The sequence below is a fragment of the Penicillium crustosum genome (genome assembly GCF_028827405.1).
Source record: "Penicillium crustosum strain IBT 35664 chromosome Unknown utg000001l_segment0_segment0, whole genome shotgun sequence".
Lineage (NCBI taxonomy): Eukaryota > Fungi > Ascomycota > Eurotiomycetes > Eurotiales > Aspergillaceae > Penicillium > Penicillium crustosum.
Genome location: NW_026623122.1, coordinates 278,958 through 295,944, shown reverse-complemented (window position 1 = coordinate 295,944; position 16,987 = coordinate 278,958). Strand labels below are relative to the sequence as shown.

At 47.9% G+C, this 16,987-nt stretch overlaps 7 protein-coding genes across 7 annotated transcripts; 2 read left to right on the top strand and 5 right to left on the bottom strand.

The window, feature by feature from the left end:
• Positions 1 to 58: 58 nt before the first annotated feature.
• On the bottom strand, positions 59 to 1,181 carry erg20 (bifunctional (2E,6E)-farnesyl diphosphate synthase/dimethylallyltranstransferase; the record flags this gene model as incomplete). The annotated part of the gene is made up of 2 exons (XM_056867870.1): positions 59 to 982; positions 1,062 to 1,181. 2 exons carry the CDS (start codon positions 1,179 to 1,181, stop codon positions 59 to 61), a joined length of 1,044 nt encoding a protein of 347 aa, XP_056732654.1.
• A 514-nt stretch (positions 1,182 to 1,695) lies between these two features.
• Positions 1,696 to 3,984, top strand: N7487_000120 (anaphase promoting complex subunit CDC23; the record flags this gene model as incomplete). Its single annotated transcript, XM_056867869.1, has 4 exons — positions 1,696 to 1,796; positions 1,857 to 2,580; positions 2,630 to 2,813; positions 2,873 to 3,984. The coding sequence occupies 4 exons, from the start codon at positions 1,696 to 1,698 to the stop codon at positions 3,982 to 3,984; spliced, it is 2,121 nt and encodes a 706-aa protein (XP_056732653.1).
• A 202-nt stretch (positions 3,985 to 4,186) lies between these two features.
• Positions 4,187 to 7,415, bottom strand: N7487_000119 (ATP dependent DNA ligase domain protein; the record flags this gene model as incomplete). Its single annotated transcript, XM_056867868.1, has 2 exons — positions 4,187 to 6,215; positions 6,265 to 7,415. 2 exons carry the CDS (start codon positions 7,413 to 7,415, stop codon positions 4,187 to 4,189), a joined length of 3,180 nt encoding a protein of 1,059 aa, XP_056732652.1.
• A 2,245-nt stretch (positions 7,416 to 9,660) lies between these two features.
• N7487_000118 (uncharacterized protein) lies at positions 9,661 to 10,131 on the bottom strand (the record flags this gene model as incomplete). The annotated part of the gene is made up of 1 exon (XM_056867867.1): positions 9,661 to 10,131. The coding sequence occupies one exon, from the start codon at positions 10,129 to 10,131 to the stop codon at positions 9,661 to 9,663; it is 471 nt and encodes a 156-aa protein (XP_056732651.1).
• Positions 10,132 to 10,500: 369 nt separating this feature from the next.
• N7487_000117 (uncharacterized protein) lies at positions 10,501 to 11,004 on the bottom strand (the record flags this gene model as incomplete). The annotated part of the gene is made up of 2 exons (XM_056867866.1): positions 10,501 to 10,691; positions 10,734 to 11,004. The coding sequence occupies 2 exons, from the start codon at positions 11,002 to 11,004 to the stop codon at positions 10,501 to 10,503; spliced, it is 462 nt and encodes a 153-aa protein (XP_056732650.1).
• An 845-nt stretch (positions 11,005 to 11,849) lies between these two features.
• On the top strand, positions 11,850 to 13,967 carry N7487_000116 (uncharacterized protein; the record flags this gene model as incomplete). Its single annotated transcript, XM_056867865.1, has 2 exons — positions 11,850 to 13,486; positions 13,544 to 13,967. 2 exons carry the CDS (start codon positions 11,850 to 11,852, stop codon positions 13,965 to 13,967), a joined length of 2,061 nt encoding a protein of 686 aa, XP_056732649.1.
• Positions 13,968 to 15,207: 1,240 nt separating this feature from the next.
• On the bottom strand, positions 15,208 to 16,774 carry N7487_000115 (SF3a splicing factor complex subunit PRP9; the record flags this gene model as incomplete). The annotated part of the gene is made up of 2 exons (XM_056867864.1): positions 15,208 to 16,629; positions 16,685 to 16,774. The coding sequence occupies 2 exons, from the start codon at positions 16,772 to 16,774 to the stop codon at positions 15,208 to 15,210; spliced, it is 1,512 nt and encodes a 503-aa protein (XP_056732648.1).
• Positions 16,775 to 16,987: the final 213 nt, after the last annotated feature.

Genomic DNA, 16,987 nt, shown 5'->3' with positions numbered 1-16,987 from the left:
CGTCACGATCCAGTCGAACGACGGGTATCCTTCTAAACACACAAGAGAGTATGATCCTCTATTTAGTGCGCTTGTAGATCTTGCCAAGGAAAGCCTCGAACACTTCCTTCTTCAGACCCTTAGACTCATCGACGGCCGCAATCTTATCGCGCAGCTCGCCAACAACCTTGTCCTCGTACTCCTTGTACACCTTCTCCAGCTGAAGCTCGTTGAAAAGGGCCTTGACCTTGGCCTCCTCAGCAGCGTCCTTGCGGCCGTAGGAAGCATCCAGGAGCTGACGCTGCTCGGGAGTGCAGCGCTGGATGGCCTGGTTAACGAGCCAAGAGCACTTGTTGTCCTGAATATCGGTACCAATCTTGCCAATGACAGATGGGTCACCGAAGTTGTCGAGGTAATCATCCTGGATCTGGAAGTACTGACCCAGAGGAATGAGGATGTCGTGGGCCTGCTTGAGGTTTTCCTCGGTAGCCAGCTGCAGGTACATAAGAGCCAAAGCGACAGGTAGGTAGAAGCTGTAGTAGGCTGTCTTGTAGGTGACAATGAACATGTACTTCTCCATGGAGAAGTTGTCGAGGTTGACGTTGTCCTCGGGGGCAGTGATGAGGTCACAAAGCTGACCCAGCTCAGTCTGCCAGGTGGTCTCGTGGAAGAGCTCGACAATATCAATGTAGGCGGGGTGTGAGCGGAAGCGCTGCTTCAGGATGAGGTAGATACCGGCCTCCAGCATGAAGGCGTCGTTGATCGCGATGTGGCCGACACCCTCGTGGCGGTACCAGCAGGGCTGGCCACGACGGGTGATTGAGGAATCCATCATGTCATCGCTGACCAGGAAGAAGGCCTGGAGCAACTCAGTCATCCAACCAAGGATGCTGAGGTGCTCGAATTGCTCCTCGGTCAGGGGCTGCTTCAGGAGAGCAAGGCCGGTGTCAGGGACCGAGAGGCCACGGTTGAGCTTACCGCCGGGAACATTGACATTGAGGGACTATAGAGCATAATTAATGGCGTCAGTTATGATTCATGATTTTTCCTTTGGAGCAATCAATCAACAGGGGGTTTCTTACCTTCTCGAACCACGCAAGCGCATTGTCAGGGAGGTTGTAGCGCTTGGCATGGGCGAGGAGATCTTGGGCCAATGCAGGGAAAATGGCCTCGAAATCGGCGCGCTTGGTAGTAGAAGCCATGATGACAAAGTTTATGGTAAAGACTTCAATGATCTGAAGATCGAAAACGCGCAACTATTTAGAAATGAGCCACTTCCCCGCGGAGGGACCGTTTGTCATGTTTGACCTGTTTGTCTTGTTTGGTCTTGTGTTGCTGTTTCTCCAGGCGCAACCCGAGGACGACGTGGATTCTTCAAGGCCATTGAACGATCTTCACTTTGTTTTAGGTTCTGTGAGTGTTAATACCTTGCTGGGAACCTTCGCTGCCGTTATTCGCGTTCTTTACAGTTACGCGGGTTGCTGTCTCATCCAGATCATCAACGCGACGAGGGCCAAGACCATTTATTTACACCACCGAACCTTTGCAACTCGAGGTTGAACAGCTGTGTGGTGAACTTCTTTCAACCCAAATAAGCATGAGATCGAATTGTCACAAAACGTCTTGATACACCTAGAGCTTTACCGGCGCCACAAAGTTGTGTTTGAACGTTCTACCCTAGAACAGTTCCGCTTAGTTGCGACAAAGACGCCTGTCATGGAAGAACCTACAGATGATGGAATCCGGGAGCTCATGTACCAGCTGGAAAATGCTGCAATCAAATGCTCTGAGCGATGCCTTTACCAATCATCAAAATGGTACGACCAATAAGCTTGATTCAAACAGGCCTGACGTGCTAATGATGTTGATGAACTCAGGGCCGCTGAAATGCTTGATTCTCTGCGGCCTTTAGATCACGAAGATACTGATCTAGAGTCTCCGATGGAGATTTCCGATCCTCCACCGCCAGCAACAAATCCTTATCTCCAAGTGCGTGACCCAGTAGAAGCTGCCCTTGAAACACAAGAGTCCTACAAATACCTGCTCGCCAAATCATACTTCGATACCCGCGAATATGACCGATGTGCCGCCGTATTCCTGCCTCCAACAACACCACCCGTTCCTTTATCGATTACCTCGCCAAACTCCAAGCCGAGACCATCACGGACTTCACAAAAAGGCAAGGAGAAAGCTTCGCCGTTTCAAAGCTCAAAGACCCCCAAGACCCAAATACAGCAAAATCCATATCCAAAGCTCAGCCAGAAATCGCTCTTCCTCGCCCTGTACGCAAAATATCTAGCCGGAGAGAAGCGCAAGGAAGAGGAAACGGAAATGGTGTTGGGTCCAGCAGATGGTGGGATGGCAGTCAATCGAGAGTTGCCCGGCCTCGCTAGAGGTTTAGATGGATGGCTATCAGAACGAACCGCACAGGGGTTGGATGATCGAGGGCAGGGATGGTTGGAGTATCTCTACGCCGTGGTCTTGTTAAAAGGACGGAATGAGGAGTTGGCGAAGAAATGGCTGATCCGCTGTGTGCATCAAAACCCATACCATTGGGGTGCCTGGCAGGAGCTGAACGACCTCTTGGGAAGCACAGAAGACGTAAGTTATTCCCATCAACATTTCATTCCGTCGGTACTAATTTTACCAGTTGAAACAAATACTCGAACTCCTGCCGCAAAACGTCATGAGCTTAATATTCTACGTTTATTGCAGCCAGGAACTGTACCAGGCCACAGAGGACACATACAGATCACTCTCCGAGCTACAGTCGATGTTCCCAGAAAGTGCATTCCTCAAAACACAACACGCGTTGTTATTATATCACTCGAAAGGTAAAACCTCCCCGGCTCCAGCGGAATGCGTAGTTGGTGCGTGAACTAATATCATTCAGACTTCGAAGAAGCATCCCATATTTTCGAAGGCATTCTAGCCACATCACCCCACCGCTTAGACAGTCTAGACCACTATTCGAACATCCTTTATGTGATGGACCAACGACCTCAACTTGCGTTCATCGCTCAGGTCGCAACCGCCACCGATAAATTCCGCCCAGAAACCTGCTGTGTCGTGGGGAATTACTACTCATTGAAATCTGAGCATGAGAAGGCGGTAATGTATTTCCGACGTGCACTCACCCTCGACCGCAACTTCTTATCTGCATGGACCCTGATGGGCCATGAATACATTGAGATGAAGAATACCCACACGGCCATCGAATCATACCGCCGAGCAGTCGATGTCAATCGCAAGGACTACCGCGCCTGGTACGGTCTCGGACAGGCCTACGAAGTCTTGGATATGTCTTTCTACGCCCTGTTCTACTACCAGCGCGCTGCAGCATTACGTCCGTACGACCCAAAGATGTGGCAGGCAGTTGGATCATGCTACGCAAAGATGGGCCGAGTGGAACAGAGTATTCAAGCTCTGAAGCGCGCATTGGTGGCTGGATCCTTACAGCCAGATGATGGCGGGCAATCGGCCACCGGCGCAAGCCCCGGCTCTGGGAGTCGCAAGATCCTTGACCCGGAAACCCTGCATCAAATTGCGACACTGTACGAGCGTCTCGGCGATGAAGAGGAGGCCGCTGCATACATGGAGCTCACTCTCCAACAAGAATCCGGTGCCCCTGCCAATGAAAACCCAGATGACGACAACTCCTCTGCCTCGGACAATGGCCTTCAAAGCGATGCCGAGATTGAGCATTCAGGGGACGAAGACACTGATTTGTCGCAACGACATCGTCGTAATCGCACACCTCGCGCAAAGGCTGAATCATTCGCTATGCAGAACGATGACTCCATTGTTAGTGAGACGTGGAACGGCACTGGTGTGACAGCAACTACATCCAAGGCACGGTTGTGGTTGGCACAATATGCATCACGGAACGGTGATCTGGACCGTGCGGACCAGCTAGCGAGCGAGTTGTGCCAGGATGGAATTGAAGTGGAGGAGGCCAAGGCGTTGATGAGGGACGTACGGGCGAGAAGGGAGGGTGCAACTTAATTACAGCGATTAAATGAGATATGTATGGACTATCATGACAGCAAACCATCCATGGGTTTTACTGGTCTCCATGAATAATAGGTACGACTGGAGCGCTCAGTTTCACCTCGCGGAAGCGAGACTAGCATTAGAAGGTGGCTATTTCTGTATGAAGAATGTCCACGTGCAGTATAATTGTCATTTATAAAAAAGCAAGGGGGTATCAGTTATACAAAACATGAGCTAGAGGTTCGATCGAGATATACTCGCCCAATACAGCAATGGCTGTTTCATCAAAGGTCATCTCAATCCATGGGGTCCTTAGTACAGAGCGCGCAGGCTCTGATGTCATGCCATGACCACAGCGAGTCGATTCAGACTGGAGCCCCTCTTGTCTGATAGATATATCACCACATCGCTTGCTGAGATTCCACGAAAGACATCCATAAAAATGATCACGTCCAATGCCTATCCACGTATCACGCAGGCAGAAACGAAGGTCACCGGGACGTAGATCACGTTCCAACATGCTCGAGCCCAAAAAGAATATGCTTCCCATGGAAAAGAGTTGACTTTTTCCAGCATGGACGAAGCTAGAAAGGGTTGTGGCGAGACGGTGCATTTCTTTGCCTAGCCGAGTTGCTTTCGGATCAAACAGTACAATGCCAAATACTGTCCCCTGTGATGCGGCATGTGGGTTTGATTGTTGGAGAGAACAAGCAGATTCACCAGAGCAGAGACATCGAACGAATTCAACCAAATCACAAGATTCGCGCTCGTTGCTAGACTTATCATCAATTCGGGGAAGTGTAAAACTCCCCAGGGAGGTTTTAGGCGTCCATATGGGGATTGTTGTCAAAGGAGATTGGGGCAATATCTTGCGTTTCTGTTTGGATGATGCAGGAACCAATAGCCTTTCCAAAAGCCGTTCCTGTGTCTCTTGTAATTCCTGCCGATGCTCTTCATGCATGGAGATGAAGCTGGTTGTCCGCATGGGACAGGAAAAGCCCAAAGATTCCTGGGATGCGATCATTCCATCATTTTGGCTGGAGTGCTGACGAGACGGTAGATTGTCATTGTCCACGAATACACTGACCCCAAGGACAGGATTCTTATCTTCCGTGGGAAGTATTGTCTCATTGGTGTAGACTAAAGGGGACAGTGGACGGCCAATGCATGATCGATCGTGACTATCTTTCCCTATTGAATCTTCATGCAACCCTTCTATCAATGGACATACATCCATGAAACTCTCTCCAGAAGCAGTGGTGGCTTGGGGGATCTGGAATGACGTAGAATTTGTCTCCTCGTCGGTGTCTGAACAAGTTGCTTCTGGGCTTGGTGATCGCACAATATATTTGTCAAGTCCACTCCCAACCTTGAGGCATTTTGACCATTTTTCGCGTTCTTCCAGTTCATCCGCAGGCACAGCCCGGGCTTTCTCTGCTGCAACCAGCAGTTCATTGAAAGAGGTACACTCTTCTAGGGTTCGGTCTGAGTGTATCTTCAAAATCCGAGGGAATCGAAGTGTAAAGTATCTCGCACCAGACGGCTTTTCAAATCCACTACCCAACATCTCAACGATGAATGGGTGCTTGAACAAGGTGGTCGCAGTGGGAAGGGCGTTGTGCCCGTAATCAATGTGAAAACCTTCAAACGTTTCAGGTTGACGTGCATAAAACTCTCCATCTTGGTTGAGGGTTTGCATAGTCTGAATGCTCATGCAGTGTCGGCCAACCACATCAACAATTCGGAAACGCGGCAACGCGTTGCCCTCTTTGACATGCTCTGGATTCAGAAGGCAGCCTACAAAAAATTGAGTCCATTTCAACCCTTTTATACGTCCCAGATCAGGAGCGTCCCGCACGTTGTAGCTAGCTCCGATCAGCGCAAGGTCTAATGTGTCTCCAAGACCAGGTATATAATCTTTCTTGAGTTTGATCCACCGGCCAAACATATGATCCACAGCAGTGGAGTATATCGGGAAATAAGGCTCGTCGGAAGCCTTCAAAACATATCCCTCCCATCGTTTAGTAATTGCTTTCTCGAAACTCTTTTCGAGCCGATGATAGCTATCAGGTCGGTTGAAGTCCAGAACTTCTTGATAGGCGAGCTCTGCGCGACCTGGGATGGTCTTCGCCACTTTCTGTAAGAGTAGTCGTCTTTCTCGGTGAGGCTTGGCAAGGCATACGTCGGTGTCGAGAAGAAGAATGTCATAGAACATGATCATCAAGTGCTCATACGGTTGTGGCCTGTATCAATCAGCAAAAAACCTATCTTTTGAAAGGAATCATCATTTACGGAGAATCATTATCAACACCAATCATGGCGCCAGATCGTGGAATAAACCTTCGAATTTTGTTAAAGTCCATCAGGTCACCATCCTGGTCATTCCATACAAGCAGCTCTCCCTCAACGATACAGCGGTGCGCAAACTTGCAGCCAGGTAATCCAGTGCGGAGCGATTCTTTTATCACAGGTATGATCTGATTTTTATCTGCAGTCGAGTCCTTGCCACTTTTGGAGAAGATCTGAATGGGGCTATACTTGTTAGAGAGATCGACGTGGATCTGACAATATTCACCATCGTATTTCCGTTCTATGCTCATTCGTCGACCGTTCGCCATTTGGTGACAATGTTTGATACTCCGGGCTTTGTAATAATCAGGTCGTCCCACCTTAATACCAGGACGAGGGCGCATATGTTGCAGGGCAATCATGCTAAGACTTCTGGCTGATTGGGGATCCGGGTTTGGAGGGAAGTGGTTTATTGGGTCGGAAGCGAGCATCTCTAACGCTCCTTCAAAAGAGTTCTGAAGCTGGAGAAGTTGCGGCAGAAGAAAGTGAAATTTCTTCAGTGTATACTGTTCTGGAAAAACGATGGGAGAGTAGCTTTTGAGGATCATGCGAGTGAGCCATTTGGCGTCGCGGCTACTTAATCGACGGTACAATTTCGATAGAGTCTCTTCAATGTCCACAGCTGTACGATTCTGGCGGGCCAGAGGGCCAGAGAAGCGGCACCGTGATGCAATCATAGCCATGGCGCGATCGATTTCTTCTACTGACAACTCCTGGCCTGCTGGAATGTAATTCTCGGCTTGCCTCATGACGATTTCGACACACCCTCCAAGATCAAAACCACAGGGAGTTTGCCATCGATTGAGTTCGGAAAGTCGCGACGATCCCAAACCCAAGCACCGCCCAATGACTCTTGATAACTGCATAGCTTGCAGCCAGTATACTCGGTCCGTTCGTTTTTCGGGGAACATACACGAAAGTAACGCGACCTTGTCTGTTTCGGCATGATGAATAGTCCGTTCATGTCGAGAAAACCACTGGGCAACTGTTCTAATGTCCGGATTCTGGTTCCTGGCTGCCGTAGATGCCTTGGCCGTCTTGCAATCATCCAACTTGGACAGCAGATCACACAAAAGGGTGAACTTGAAGCCCATGGCCCATCTTCAACCGAGCCACATAGTAACCCGGCTCAAAATCGGAGAATAATCTGAGGAATAGTCACGTCGGTCAAAACTCGAGAGTCCCGAGGTCGAGACTTTCCCGTCCGAACGCGAAAAGAGGAATGAGCGATTACACGTGAGCACGTGACCTATTTATCCCGATTTGGATGGAGAACTATACAGAATATAAATTCGAATATAAATTCAGGTGACAATGGAAAGACAGGCAAATCATTGTCGTTTTGGGGGTTTTTACACTAAATTAAATCTTGCAGTGGATACACGTTTAAGAATTACAAGGCTTGTATGTTTGATATTAACCATATAGAACCTATTCCTTCAACCATTTGAAACGATCCATTGTGCAGTGGTCAAGCCATATGCGATCACCAGCATTTTATGCGACAAGCCTTTGTATCTCGGAATCATTTGAAACAGCATTTCGGTGAACTCTGGTGACTGCCATTCACGTGCATTCAGTGCCGCAAAGTCAAACCCTTCTGGATATATCCCAGCATCTCCCCAGTCAATGAGCCAGACTTTGCTATCAGAATCTAGGATCAAGTTACGAGGTCTGATATCTTAGTTTGTGATGGTATATTTGTTGAAAACAAATGGTAGGGCATCAGGTGATGCTTGATGAAAGTGCTGTGTGATTTTATGTCGCCGGTTGTACCAGGCCTGTAGCTGCTCCGTCAAGCTGAATGGACCAGCCCCCGCGTCTGGAAAAAAGCGACCACCCACGCTGAACAACTCAATTGGCATGGTATCAGATCTTCGTTTTTATATAGATATGACTGGTTTTAGAAGCTTGGTTCCTTCACAGTAGTGATCTCGAATACCGAGCCCGATTTTGAATTACCGGCATAAACCACCAACTCCCCTGGCTTTCGCTTAGCCATTCAAGCCTTCTTTAGAGACTCTAGTGGGAGTTAAGTGGTAGAGAGATAAATATAAATATATTGAGATCTATCAACAAGACTAATTCCCAACCAAGCGTTTTCGAGTTCTTCTCTGCATCTTCAGTATCTCTTTTGCTATTTTCCACTATTCCTTCCAGCAGTAAGGATATAGTGATAGTACTGTGACATAAGGCCAATATCTCCAGTGATTCTCTTTTCGAATAATATTACCTTCACAGCGCGGACCCCCTGGAGAGCAAATCCAGCTTTTGGTTGTTCTTAGAGTGTATATGGTGTGGATGATACCTGCAATCTGGGTTGATATGGTGATGAGACCAGCCAGAGAAGCCGCGTTAAAAAGGGGTTTCATTGTAGATATCTTTTGATAGTGCCAAGAGAATAGTGTAACGCAGAGTAACTAGACAATTCATTTTATCATACTTGTGCCACGCCAAGCTAATTGTAGGATTTTAGATTTTGGCTGTTTGTGATTCGAGGACCTTGGTCAGATTCTGGACTTTCCATCTCATTCTGTTGGATTGTGGCAAGGATATCTCCGGTACTGATGAACTAATTCACATTCTGTATGTTCCAGAACAACCTCCTCCTCCTTCTCTTCCTCTCCACCGTCCTCGTCCTCGTCGTCATCCGCTTCCCCGCGAAGATATAGTTGTAGGCTAGTTCGGGGGTAGAAAGTAGCACAGAAGAGAGTTGTCACACAATGCAGCAAATATATGTAGATGGGAAGAGGAAGAATGATAGGTAGAGTGGGCCAAAGTAATAAGTATTTTCTCGCTTGCTTTCTCCGCGCGTTATGTTGCCGGGGTATACACTCCCGTCGCCTGGGTATAGATCCATATCGCTACGCCACATATGGCCTACTTGTGTGCACGTCTGCGCATTCTTGCGTTTGTTAATTTTGGTTCGGATACAGACCTGCGATAGGTCTACGACGGGACACACATAGTACTAGCATATACTTTGAGGTTTTCCTTGTCGACCTCGCATATGTACCAACATGGATGGAGGGCTTTTAGCGTATGCCGTTTGCGAATAATCATGTTAAGCCCATGAAACCCCATGAGTAGCCCATTATTATCCTAATTCACTTAGTTCAATTTGTGGTTTGGGTATAAAGTCATCAGCCTAGGGCTTGCTGGTTCAGAATCCCGAAAGTGGTAGGTATATTCACCTCACACTTACTGGCGAGCCAATAGAGTTAGAGGCTACATAACAGTATAGGAAACCAGAAAGACACCGGAGGTCAACCCAGAGTTTCTCACCAATTTGACACTAAATTGTGCCAGAGCTTGTCCCTCCATCTTCCATCAGACTCATTATACCTCTTCCTTGCCAGCCTTGTGAGCTACAGCATAGTCAAGCTCTTGGGCCCTGGGATCCGAACCTGGTAGGCCCCTCGGTGGATCAGCATGGGCTAGGTCAGCCGGCAGGGCAGTGGGAGATATTTCAGTCAGGGGAGGACTGTGACCATGATCTCCTGCACCGAGTGTGTCTGACGCCTCTGCCACCGAGGATGATGTCTTTCTTGCCCGATCCCTTTTCCGATGACGCCGTACAAAGAAGGTCACCAAGGCAGCGAAAATGAGCACCACGCCTACCCCAGCACCAACACCAATCCCAGCCATAACACCAACGTCATGCTTGCTTTTGTGGTTACTGCTAGGGGTGCTTCGACTCTTCAGCGGCCTAGTGCCATGCGCAGTATCACTGACACCCACTGCTTTGACATTCGCAAAGTCAAGACCTGCAGTGGTCCTTTCGGCATAAGCGACACCTGTTTCAGACATGTTAGCTTTGTATCAACCGCACAGTTGTTTATAGGATATTTGTTGCCTTTGATCTGAAATCGATCGCCACCGCTCAATGATCCGCTTCCTGCAACTGAGATGACCGGTAGTGACATTTTTCAGAACGAGCAACGAAGTAGCAACGAAATTTGAAAATACAATATGGCAAATATGGGATATATAACTGGGAGATAAGTGAGACATAGGTTTGGGGGGGTTCCATATCTCGGATGCTACATAGATGTGTATACCTTCCCCGACTTAGCCTAGCGCTGACCCGTGAAGCCGTATTTTTGAATTGCAATAAACTCAGTTGATAACGAGCCCCTGTATTGAAAATACAGGGGCTTTGGCACCCTTGTGCATAAGTCACGGATTTCGTGCATCCATCATAACCCTAATTTTCTTCGAGCTTTTTCTCATTGTATTTTGAGCGCCGGTTTTATGATCTTCGCCTTGGCATGGTTCTATCTCAAGTTGTCCCAAAGCAGCAGCAGCACGGATTATTACATGGGACTGCTGGTAGTTTCGCACTTGATAACGTCGTGACATAGAGAAGACTAACCGATAAGAGAACAAGTGCTATGGGGAAGGTGACCTACCCCTAGCGTACATGGACGAACGTGTTGCGAGATATGCTGTGCTATCTACACGGGTTGGCTTGAGACTGGGCTGAATGGCATCGCTCATGACCGTAGCTGTACTCGTGTTGGATTCGGTGAGACTGTTACTACGACAGAGAACGAGATCAGACTGGATACCGGGCGAGTAGGCGGGATTTGTGGTGAACCCTGGGAAGACCAGCATAGTGTCTAGGAGTAGCTCCGTGGTATACTGCAAAACTAAAAAGCCGACGAAGTCGATGATATACATCTTGGTGTCTGCGAGGGGGTTCCCTCCGGCAGGCTAGCTGAATAGTGCATAAGGTTAGGCTGATTCAAGGGTTTGGAATTGTGTATCGCTGTTGGTTCTAGGGCGCGATGATTTCCTATCATGTACTCCTTAGTTATGCCTGTATTGCCTCTCCCACCGGTGCACTGAATAGTGTGATCATTGACTTTCGGCTATGGTACTCATTGACTTTCTCGTGAATAAAATATCACCTTTTACTGAGAAGAATGATATGAGCAAATCCTTATGATCGTTGGAAAGGTTCCCACTCTTGTCAACTGACGTCCAGGGTGTCGATTAAGTGATCTGGAAGAATATGGGATTAAAGAGCAAAGGCCAGAGAAGTGAGAATCCGACTCAAAAGCCGCACTAACCTTCAGCTGCGCTAGAATGGAATTCCATTGGGCCACTACCTAGATGGCCCCCATCTGGAGCAGTTAGTCTCTTGGCATCTGCACCAGCCATGGCAGGATAGGTCACGATCACCGCCAAAAAGACGGGAATACGAGAAGACTGAACTTTGATTGGTGGGGAGAGGAAAGTGCATATTGGACCCTCTAGCCCTAAAGAGCTCCAGGATTCTTGGCTCTGCTTATTCCACGGGGCTGTGGTTGTTATTAGTGTGGCCCAATGCTAAGCCTATGATAATTATCAGTTGCGCATATTCAAATTTATGTATTTATTAATAGTTAAGTCATGTTAGCCAGGGCACACCAGCCACAACTAAACTCAGTCTACTCCGTACGGAGTACCCTTTGGAGAATCGATCCTTTTTTTCTCTGTTTCCCCCTTTTCGCCATTCGACCGGTCCAAACTCGCCCCTAAATATGGCGATGTTTCCGTTGAACCTGAAATGCTCCGCTGTGATTATAATGGTGTCAGCACTTCTGGTCGCTGTCGCCTTTGCTATTGGTCATGACGCCTTTTATCAGAGTTTGCATGGAAAACCCGTCCTAAACGCCCAGCCGATCGCGTTGAGTTCCTCTTTAAATGTATCCGACCAGCAAGTGTATCTGTCTCTCGGTACATTATTTGCCTTCTTAGTGAAAATTTCCCTAGGAGTGGCGGTCTCAACGGTCTTCGATCAATTTGTTTGGAAGTCCATTCAAACCCAAAGAACTCGAATCGGTGTCATCGACGATCTACTCTTGGTTCTTAAGAATGGCTTTACAGTTCTCAATCTACAATTATGGAAACGCTCCCCGATCAGCATGACTCTTGCTTTAATTTGTTGGCTTCTTCCTGTGGTGTCGATGATATCGCCTGCTACGCTAAGCGTGAATTTGGCTTCTTTCGATGAGTATGCATTAAAAAGAATCCCTCGTGTCGATTTTACGAGCGCGAGGTTTGCTACGTTTGTTTCTGGCGCCATCTCAACTACAAACCAAAGTACGCAGAAGCTGTGGATTAGCGCGTATAGGGATCCTGCGCCAGAAACTCAAAGGGTTGTTAATAGTGTCGCGACACAAGGTACAATCTTGCCAATAGAGCCCCCAGCTGTCAACTCGTCCTGGTCAGTGGAGTTTCATGGTCCTGCCATGGTTTGTGACAAAGTGAACCAGTCCGTCACCGCTTATATCACTCAAAATGTTGCCCAAGCCATCAACGGATCTCAGGAGCATTCGCCAGAAAATGTAACCTTCGCCTACTACTCCTTGACCAGGTACGGATATCTTTCTTGGGCACCTGAGGCAGATAATCTGATTGATTCTACTCCTTTCGTTCAAAATGGGAGTGGTACCTTCACCCAACGGTTGAGCAGTCTCGGTCCTATTCCCAGTGATCCAGAGAATGGCAGTAGGATATACTCCACTCCAAAACAGCCTATGATTAACTGGAGACCTCTATCTCTGTTTGTTGCTATCTTTCCCCATTCTATGGAGACTCCCAAATATAATGATATCCCGGAAAACGTGGCCGCAGCTGTACAAAATTCAACTATTTTACACTGTGCGCTCCACAATGCGTCGTACCAGGCCAATCTTACCTACATCAATGGAGACCAGACTATCCATGTGACAGACAAAACAGTTCTCAACGGAATTTCCTACCTGCACGGAGTGACCAACCACGACGGGCCTATTTGGTCTTCAAATACTTCGTTTATGCACAACCCTCGGGTCATGGAGTCTCTGTCTTATCAGTCCATAATGGACGCATTTGGGAAACTTTTATTTGGATCGATTCGTACCAATATGACCCATTACAACTACCAGGGAGACGGTCCCAAAGGGAACGTCGTGAATTCAATGACACAGGACACCAATATCCTATCAACAACATTGATGGATACAGAGGAGATGAGCATCTTTCCATCTATCGCAGGCTCGGAGTCTAATCCATTTACGGAGTATTGGGAGGAGAGATCTATCAGTCTCCCAAGGCATTCTTCTCGATTATCAAACACTCTCGAAGAACTTTTCCAGAACATCACGTTTTCGCTCATGAGCTCCAAAATGTTCCAGTATGTACTTTCAGTCTGTATGCTCAGCCTACCCAGCGCACTAACCATATATAATAGGCCAAACTACACAGTACAGGCGGTGCCAAACACGAATGTGACCATCACCTCGTACCGCAACATCTATGTCTACACCCGATCGATTCTTTGGGCCGCCTACGGCACTGCACTTGGTGTCACTGTGCTTTGTGTTATTGCAGGCATCCTCTTGTACCTCTCAGCCGATGGCTCGTACACCAGCAAATTCTCGACGATATTCAGGGTCACCCAGGGCGCGATGGTCTCTATAGACCTCAGCAAGAAAGATTACAGTGGCCTTGACCCACTTCCGGACCACATTGCGAATGCGCAAATGACAACCGGCTATAACGAAGACTATCCCGCTAAAATGTCATCTGCAACTCCTCTGGGTCATCCTCACCGAGAACCAGCGGCCTCTAGTCAACTACTTGAGACTACATCCGATGAAGGTGTTCATAAGTGATATATAAATGAGCGATGATGATTTCTTGCCAGTGTAATATTTTGTTCGCATGGTCGAATGCGTGGGTTAAAATATGTTTGGTTCATTCAGCCACCTGATGCAAGAGTGATGTGAGGGACTTCAGCTTCTTCGAATAGAACCTCTACGTGCACCGTGTACGTACCTCAATATCAAACTATCATTCATGGACGAAGCCATGGATGCTAGTAAGCAACGGGGCGATTGGGGTTCTCAGGAGAATGTGCCTTTGGCTGCAGCGGCCCTTATCATTTGTGGTCAATCAAACAAGTACCGTTCCAAGTGAACAACATATGATGGGAGGCTTGGTATATGAGCTTTTCCCTAAAAAGAAAGAAACAGTCAAATGAGTGGAAGGGCGACAGCCTTTTCTTTTTCTTCTTTTTCATCTTCTTGTTCTTCTTGTTCTTCTTGTTCTTCTCCCCCTGCCCCGCTCTCATTCTGGAGTAATAGCCCTACGTGGGGTTCCAAATGTGTTGGCAAGGAGTTGGGTGAGAAGAACCAGTCTCAACTCCTAATTTAATATCCTGGCGTGCGGCTTAAATCCAAGATAAAATGTCAAATACCAATATTAGGGTTGTCATACACAGTGGAAACATTTGAATTTACGGCATTGAAACCCGTAAACTACTCGGACCCCTATAATAATAGCGTGCTCCATATAAAAGCCCTGGTGGGGGCGGACATTATGTTTAGTGGGCTTGTCCGCATGGGCACCTCCAGTGCGCATATAAGGTTGTTAGTCATACACAGGTAATAAAACTGCCGTGATAGTTAATTTAATACCCAATTAAGAATAGTAGAGCAAGTATAAAACGGTTTAAGATCCAACGTTTTCATAAAAACAAACGTAGAACATACAGAATTTTCAAAACGACTATCCTGTAGGCTAGTGGTATTGATGATCATAGCGCATGAAATTCAGAAGGATTATACGAGGTGGCCAATGAAAAACGGCACCCAGGCGGTCAATGTTGACTATGGTACTAGCGGCTGAAGGCTCATCGTAGGTAGTATGAACTCGTTGTAAATCGGACAATGGAGTGTTTTATTCGTAACAGTAAGTTTGTGATAGAAGTCAAGATAACACATTTGAGCCCATAGGCTAGTTTAAACCTGAAAAAGGACTTTGAAGACTATGTATTCGCCAAACACCGACCCATTTGTGTAAAAGTAAGGACGCCAGGTGGGGAAAAAAGAGACAATATGATTTCCTCCCCCTTTAGAGAATGCCCTGCTTTTGCAGATCCAAGTAGATCCTTTCGGGCATCACGTTACCCTCTGCATCCTCCATCTGAACGACATTATCCCGTGATTCCCTCTCCTTCTTCCGATCCTTCTCAAGCTGCTCCCAAAGCGCCATGGCTTCATTGATACTGGTGATTTCACGGAAGAGATTGGTGTTGGATGTGATTCCAAGACACTTCAATCCGTGGATGTGGAGGTTTTCAGAGAAATGTTTGTCAAATGCTCGTCGACCCATGTAGGTGTAGTTTCCGCAAATCTCGCACTGGTATTCGACACCGAGTCCATGGAGCTTGTAAAGCCAGAATGGAATAGGCTTGCCATCCCATGCCAGCGGCAATTTCAATGGGTTGTAAACAATCTCCTCGTCCTCTTCCTCCGATTCTTCGCCGGCACGAGGCTCGGGACCTGTGTGATCAAGTCCAGCCTGCACGGCTTCCCATTCCATTTGGCGTTCACGTTCGGTCATACCCTGTCGGCGCTCAACATTGATTTTTGTCGCTTGTCGCTCCTCACGCAGGACATTCGCCAGGGATCGAATTTGATGTTCACGTCGTGCAACCTCGCGCTCCTTGAGGCTGTGGGCCGAATATGTGCCCTGGGATGTAGATGGCTTCTCGTCGGATGTGCCTGCTGCTTTGCGGGCTTCTGCTGCTCGGATGTGTTTCTTGCCGGTCAAGTGACTCCGGTGCACGTTTTCGTTCTTGAATTCCTTCTCACAATCTGCGCACCAAATGCCTTCGCCGGTCCCTTGGGTTGCTGGACCAGATGTACCATTCTCGGACTTTTCTTCTGTCCAGCCCGGAACCTCCTTCGCAGCCCATTGCTTTTCGAATTCCTCGTCAAAGCTAGCAAAAAGCTCGTTCAACGGTTGCAGTGGTTGAACCCTCTTGATAAAACTTTCCAGATAGCTAGCAAGCTCGCCAACATAGCTGAAGTAACGATCGGAGATCTTGTCTTTGCGCTTGATTGGCATGGTCGGTGGCGTGAAGGAGTCGAAAATGTCGAGGTATTGGACGTAAGATGGGCGCTTAACCCCAGGGAGGTTCATGTAATCTTCGTGAAGGCTTGTGAGATCCAGGTACTGTCCAAAGCCTTCTTCGCCAGTGAACATATTATCGATTGCGGTGCGGGGAGTCTCTCCTTCAGCGGTCTGACGGCGGTTGTATGCTTGCTCGAGGTTCTCAATTGGTTCGTTCGGGTAACGCTTGTGATGTTCTTTGATTTCCCCCAGCTGCTTGTAGAACTCCTCGAATTGATCGCCTGTTGAAATAGTCTGCACTTCCTTCTCCCGCAGTCCATCGGCATCCTGGTAGATCTCCAAGAGGCGTTTGGACTGGCTCTCAATTCTCTCTAGGAACTGGGCGACTTCATGGTCGCGAGCCAAGCGACCTCGGGCCTAACGAATTGCCATATTAGAAAACGTAACCGAGATTCTTCGGCGCTATACTCACATTTCGGGGCTCCTCCGCTACGCGATCAGCGATAGCCTGTTCCAGGCGCTCTAGATCCTCATGGATGAACCTTTGATCTTCGAGCAACATATTTTCAATATGACTGCCACGTAAGAGCTTCTTTTTATTGGCGCGCAAAGAGTGTTGTCAAAGTCTCGTGGCGATCGCAAAAGACGTTGCAATTGGCAGCTCCAACTTGCGGGAAGGTCATGTGACCCAAACCTTTCCACCGCGAAAAGTTGGCCGGTTGACCTCACTTACTTCCTAAGGCTTCACTCTTCGTGAATCCCATAATCATCTATT